At 37.0% G+C, this 7,260-nt stretch overlaps 1 protein-coding gene and 1 pseudogene across 1 annotated transcript; both read right to left on the reverse strand.

Moving 5' to 3' along the window:
• Positions 1 to 731: 731 nt before the first annotated feature.
• LOC136974053 (U2 spliceosomal RNA) lies at positions 732 to 933 on the reverse strand (annotated as a pseudogene).
• A 2,999-nt stretch (positions 934 to 3,932) lies between these two features.
• LOC136974013 (uncharacterized) lies at positions 3,933 to 4,748 on the reverse strand. Its single transcript, XM_067268781.1, has one exon. It carries the CDS (start codon positions 4,746 to 4,748, stop codon positions 3,933 to 3,935), a length of 816 nt encoding a protein of 271 aa, XP_067124882.1.
• Between the last annotated feature and the right edge of the window lie 2,512 nt (positions 4,749 to 7,260).

Consider the following 7,260-nt stretch of genomic DNA (forward strand, 5'->3'; position numbering starts at 1 on the left):
ATAGCCTACTTGCTACCTCAAGAACTTATCCGACTTGACAAGTCTTGATCTGGCCATAAGGCCGAGAAGCGATAAAAAACAGATCAAAAGTGCCGACGCGCCAAGTGTGGAGACGTCTTTTTCATTTCCTATGTCCTCAATTGTGACGTCATTTCGTACGGAGCAGTTTTTGCGCAGAAAATCAGGCCAGGAGGAGAATGGTGAGATGATAAAAGCTTCAGGAAGTAACTGGATAGCGCATTTAAAAGTGTAGATAGGTGCCAAATAATCCTTTCGACCATCAGTAGCCAGAGGGAGGAAAACGCCCCCGGCATTCGTCCCGGTGCGTAATCGTGGTACTGATGCAAGTTCGAGTATATAATTGTTTCCCCCTTCCGAATAAGTTCCAAGCGTGTGTATCTATTGTACGAAAACAGCCGATTCCGTTTTCGATTTTTTGCATATGGAAAATTTCGAAAAAATTGGTTTTTTCGAATTTTTTGGGAAATAATTTTTCTGCTTCCTCGTTGTTTAATGTTTACTTCTTATTCGCTGCACAGTGACTACTTGCCGCCATGTAGTATTATTTGTTCGATTCTGCCACATCAAATAAAATACAGGGAGTGTAAAAATATTTTTCATAAAAATATTTCAACTCTGTTCTTATCAGCTTGAGAAAAATTAAGTTGAGAAATAATTCTTTCTCTTCTTAATTTGTGTCTGTTTCTAATTTTTCTGATTTATTTCCCCCAAAGGGGTGGGCTATCCCGAGATGTAGTGCAATACTCGGGCAACCCGTGGCCGGGAGGGAGCAAGCCCCCGTTCCCCGCCTGTTTCCAAAAATCAGATGATATAAGCAAGGCCCCCGATGGGGGCCCTATCAGATATCAAGCTGATAAGAACAGATACTGTGTGATTTTAAAGTTTTGAGCAGTGTAACCCCTAAAAAGGAAATCACACCACAAAGCCATAAACACCTGACCACCCGACATACTGACCACGGAGAAGCCACAGCTACCTCTACTGGGTCGATACCATAAAGGTGGAATCAATGTAAAAGCTCAAGCGTCTTAAACTTAACAAATTCACCCAAAACCCAAATCACAGCAGGTTAGTTAAAACACCAACAAACTGATATCAGGTTAAATAACAAACATCAAAAACACATTTCTTAAACTGTGAAACACAAATAAATAACAAGTTAATCACATCATAAACACCGACATCAAGGTAAGTAAACTACAATTCATACCAAAAAAGAAACCTCTTAAACCCTTTACATCAACTGAAACTACTGTCAGTTTCCCTCCCCCCCGCCCTGCTGTTCAACAAAAAACACACAGGCGGGCCGGGGTCGGGACACGGGCAGTTAACAACCAACTAAAAATTTGTATGTACATCCAAAGTTAAAACTAATTAACCCAACAATCAAAATTAAACTCAGGAAATACAAACATCCAAAAAACACATTAAAACAAATCCACCAAAACTTAATCTTTTTCTACTATCTCTCCATTAAGCATTTTAAATGCAATAAGGTAAACTCCACATCCTCCAAAACGTCGATTTAACTTTTTTTTAATGTCTCTTTTTCCACTTTGATGGGTTTCCTCTAAATATGCACCCCACAACTTGAGGTCTCTATCCAGCCATCCCTCATTTATCAACTGCATCCTTGAATATCTATACATCTGTCCCCTATAACTTATATCAAACACTTTTGGCGTTTTTGTCAACGCATCTCCATAATCCTTTTCCGTCGTCAATTTATTTCGATACTTCCCATATTGTCTAGTAATAACTCCTTCTCTTACTTTTTTCTCCTTTTCTGTTTTCTTCTGTTTTTCCTCTTCTTTCTCAATTTTCTTAGCTTCCTCTATACTTGATTCTAAATCCTCCATCACCTCCATCAATTCCTTTCTCACCACATTAACACTTCTCTCACCATCAATACTTTTTTCTTTTTCAAACCCTTCAACCGTATCACTTATCCTTTTAACTGCACTTCTCTCTACCTCTTCAACAACACTTTTACTCAATTTCTTAACTACACTTTCACTTATTTCTTTCCCGTTTCGTTCTTCCTGGATTTTCTCTTTCTCTTTATCTTTTTCTCTCTCTCTCTTATTTTTTTTACTACACTCATATCTTCTGTGTCCAATCTCCTGACATGTATAACATTTCACATTTGGACATCCACTTGCTCTATGCTCTGCTGACAAACAGATGGCACATAGCCACTTTACCCCGGGATACTTCACTCTAATCTTACAGCCTCTTATTTCCACAAAGTTTGGAATTTGTTCAGTCGTCTGGATTGTCAATAATCGTTTGTCTATCAATATTTTGCTATTTGGCATAAAATACTCCTGTTCAATTCGTACCACTCGACCATATTCTTTAAATCTCTCTTCTATCTCTTTTCTAGTAATCTTATATGGAACATTTAGCAGATGCATCCTTTTCACATCACCCCTAACAGACCGAACATTCACCAACTTCTCCTTCCACACCCAACTTGTCTCCAAAATCTTCCATTTTGTTTTCTCGTCACAGGCTGTAACTACACAAGTTCTCTTTGTTATTCTTCCTACCTGAACAATTGCATCAGAGTTCTCCAAAATAGTCAACATATATGACACCAACTCTTTCCAGTCTACATCATCTTGGGCACTCAAATGAATCGACAACGCCCCCTATCTCCTTTTCTCCTTCTTTAGCCATCACTTAATTTTAACTTGAAACACAAAACTTAATCACTAAAATAATAAATCAAAATACTCTTACAGATTCACCAACAGTCAAGTATCCTGAACACCAAAATCAATTCCAATGATGTCAGCCGAAACTAAGTCCAGACAGAGCAGGAACATTAGGCAAGGCAGAAACAGGAACACCAGCACTCAGGAACCACCAAAAGGAGTCAGCACCCAACAGAGCACCCGGTGAAGCATTTAAGCAGACCAGGAACCTCCAGAGACACTCCCAGGACAACAGGAACGACAGGTGAAGACCTCGGAGACGACCAGGAACAAACTGGATCAGCCGACACAGGTAAGTATACCTCCTTAAGTATACTTCAAATTGCTACAGGACGTTTATGGTCACCAAGACACAGCATAGGAACATCCAGTCTGCGGATCTCGTCGACTTCTCGGCCATGGGCTTATAAGACTATATGACTATTCACCTCAGAACTAGACTGACTTATCTGTGATTTTAAAGTTTGCATCTTTACTTTCGATGCCCCAATTTAACGAGGTTGTGAAAGCAAAAGGAACCGCTCATCCAGACAACCCCCCTACCAAACAACACCACACAGCAGGATGAGATGGGTCAAAGCAGGGAGCTTTCAGAATGAGCCGCGGAAAGAACCTCGCTTACAATACTTCACCTACGTCAGTGCACATTACAATATTACCACAGCATCTTCACAACATCAAAACTACATAATAAATATCTAACAAACTGATTATTTTAACAGTAAACCAAACTATCAATCAACCAATACGTAAACATCAAGAACAAACTCCAAACGTGGTTAAAAACAAAATAACAATCGCGATAATAACAAGTTAAAACTTTGTAAAACATCCATATGTAAGTATAAACAAAACACTAATCTACCAAAACACATTGTTAATCATTAACACAATCTAAATTTTAATCACTTCTCAATCATATTTTACCAGATATCACTTTGGCTGCAAACGTTTTTTTTGGAAAACGTCTCAATAGTTTGTTCAAATCTTTTTTATATCCTCTTCTACTCACTAAGTTATACTGGCACAAAACTCGATAGTACGCTGCAAAATCTTCACCAGTCCAACCCTCTTTTTCCAAAGCTTCACGAGAACAAACTTCTTTTTTCCAGCATATTCTATACTGTATGAAGGCGGTAGATCACTTTCATCTACTTCATAAGCCACACATTCCTTTTCTTTCTTCTTATCCTACTGTATCTTTTTCTTTTTCTTTTCTTCTTGACAATCTTCTTGATTTACTTCTTCATGTATACTTTTTTCTAACGAATCATAAACTTCTGTCAATTTTTCACGGATACTATCTAGCTTAATACTTGCCTCCAAATCTGTAATACTTGTGTCGCTCTCCCTTTCTTTTTCCGGCACACTTTTACTGTAATCCTCTTCCTCCAATGTCATTACTTCACTCAAGTGCGTCATCCTATCTTTATTTGGACAGGATTTTCTCTGATGACCATGCTCCCCACAGATAAAACATGCCATCTTCGGGCACTGCTTAATCAAATGATTTGAACTATAACATCTTGAGCATTGCCACTTTACACCCGGATACTCGACATGAATGTGCCAACCAGAAACTTCCAAAAAATTCGGAACATTCTGTTCCATCTGCATCAAAACAATTCTTTTTCCTGTAACAATCATAGGATCATCAGAAAACAATTCAGGAGTAAATTTTCTTACTTTACCAAATTTCTCTAATTCTTTCACAATAAGGTCATCATCCAATTCTCCAGGTACATCTCTTAACTCAATTCGTCTTAAATTTCCACGCATCATTTTCACAGGTAAATCTTTTCCGTTTATTCTTAATCCTTTTTCTATTAATTTCCACTTATCTTCCTGTGAACTTAAAGTTACAATTAAATAGTCTTGTCTAGAATTATTTACCTGCTGTACTACATTTTTATCTAGACATTCCCATATTGCCTTTACAACCTCTTGTGGGCTTTCACCCCTTGTCTGGATCCTCACTGAACGAACTCCAGGTATTGCTTCAGCCATTTCAGAACAAAACTGTCTTTTATCAATTTCAAAAATACAAATAAACACTCACCAAACTTTGATGATAACACAAAATAACAAAATTATTAATTTTCCAAAATATCTTCAATTCTCTCAAAGAAACAATTCTTTTTTCCAGGAATCCACTGGAGCAAATGAGGACAAATCCAAAAATACTGAGAAAAACATCAAAAGTCAAAAACAAAACTTACAATTCGTGAAAAGCGACAAAAATCAGCAAAGTCCAAAAAACAGGCTGTAACTTTAGTCACAAAATTTTGGCAAAGTTCTTTCTCAGTAATCCACAGGAGCAAATGAAGACAAGTTCATCACCAAGGTCCAAGAATTTTTAAATCTAAACTGGAATCGTAGAATCGACGAAAAGCGGCAAGGTCGGCAAAAATCCACAGGTAAAGCAGCAAAAACCACAGCCAGGAGCAGGAACCAAGATGAGCAGAAACAGGAACCAAAACAGGACCAATACTGGAACAAACAGGTCACCCCAGGAGGTCGTCATCCAGGTCAACAGCATCTACAACACAGCCAACATCCAGGAACAGCACTTCACCAAGCTGGAACCTTCTTCTCGCCTATGGGCTTACAAGACCTCCTAATATACCAAGGATTTAATTTTAATTTTAATTAAAGTTTATTTAAGTAAACATAATATATTACATGCTGCACATGCAGGATTGTAAAACAGTTAATGGCAATACATTTGTAGGTAACAAAATCTATAATGTCTACACATAAATGATAAAAAACATTTGTATGTGTCCATAATACCTAGTAGGGTAGTGAAATGTACAATATTTACAGGATGGGTATTATGGTTACAAAGAAATACTTAATCCTAGGAGTTTACAGTAAGAGATACAAATGAAATACATAAGACATACTATAATCATAGCTTACATGATAATAGGTTAAGACGACAAGAGGTTTACGATAAATGATAATAACAGACGTTAAGGAGACGATTAATCCAAGCAGCAAACAAACACGAGTGTACATAGGAGATAGTGTTTACCAGTGGTCGTTAAATACAATTGAGTTGTTTATGTTTTTCCAAATCACATTTTCGGTGCCAGCGTATAACTTGTCGGTTTCATTTTTTGGGAGATTGTTATAGTCGAGCATTATTTTGCGACTCGCTTCCTCTCTAATTTTGTCAACTATTAGGTTAATATTCCATTTTTTGTTATCAAAAAGGAAGATGCACCTGGCCTTCCAAAGTACTCTCTTGGTGAGTGCGATGACCCAATTTAGCATATACTTATTTTGTTGTTTTATGGGGAAGTTGATGTGATACATTATGGACAGCCAATCAATGGTTGTTTTAAATATCTTATAAACCCAGTACCAAGTGTGTTTAGCTGTAACACAACCATAGAAGATATGGTAGGTGTCTTCTTCTTGACCACATTGAGAGCACAATTTATTGTTCTGGTTGTGGTGAGTGTGGAGGAAAACTTTGGATATCATGATGTTGTTTAATATCCTCCAAGTCGTTTCTCTCCACTCGGCAGGAATAAGATTTACATTGTTCCATACTTCAGTCCAGTCTATTGTATTGTCAGACAGGTTACCATTAGGGACTTGCTTGTGAATAATGTTATATATAAGAGATGGTCTTACTTTGTTATTATTGATTAAATCATTGTCCATTAAGTATGTAACAGTGTTTTTCCATTGTTTATGATTCTTACTAACATCAAAAGTGAAAGGTCTGCTCCCATTGTAGTTAGATAAGCGTTTGGCTACTGGGCCCAGCAGGAAGTGGGCGATGTCTGAAATTGGGTGTACATCTTTTCTCAAAGAATTGATCAGGATAGCAAGTTGCAATGATTGCTCCAGGTCCTTCAAATCCCACACCTTCCATCCACCATTCCTGATATTGTTTTTCATCAGCCTTCTGTTCAGAGGCTCGAAGTTGTTGTTCCATATATAATTGAAAATTAATTTGTCGAGAGTTTTTATATCTTTTTTTGTTATGTTTGTGACATATAGGCTGTACATAATTTTGGTGGTAATACACTTATTGGCAACAGTGACTCTTTCAGGCAGGTATAACCAAGTTGATCTCCAGTTTCGGATGGCTGTCTTGATTTTATTTTTCATATTGTTAAGATTGAATTTATTACTGTGTTGCCCAAACCATACACCAAAAATTTTGATTGTATTCGTGGTTTCTATATTTGGATTATCATGGGTCATGTTACCATATATATTGAAAAGTTTACTTTTCTTTTCATTTATTTTCATACCTGTGATTTTACTAAAAGTATTTATATTTAGGATGGTTCTATTTAGTGCTACTTTATCCATAATTAAGAAATTGATGTCGTCAGCGTGGACTACGTATTTTATTTTTTTTTTTCATGCCTGGTATATATACTTCTGTTATAAGGCTGTCGTTCATTATTAGTTTTAGAAGTGCTTCGATATAGATGGTAAAAAGGATCATAGAGGAGGGGCAGCCTTGCCTTACTCCAGCTTTGCATTCAATGTA

The sequence above is a fragment of the Centruroides vittatus genome, unplaced genomic scaffold (assembly GCF_030686945.1).
Source record: "Centruroides vittatus isolate TY-2023 unplaced genomic scaffold, ASM3068694v2 contig_337, whole genome shotgun sequence".
In the NCBI taxonomy this organism is placed as follows: Eukaryota; Metazoa; Arthropoda; class Arachnida; order Scorpiones; family Buthidae; genus Centruroides; species Centruroides vittatus.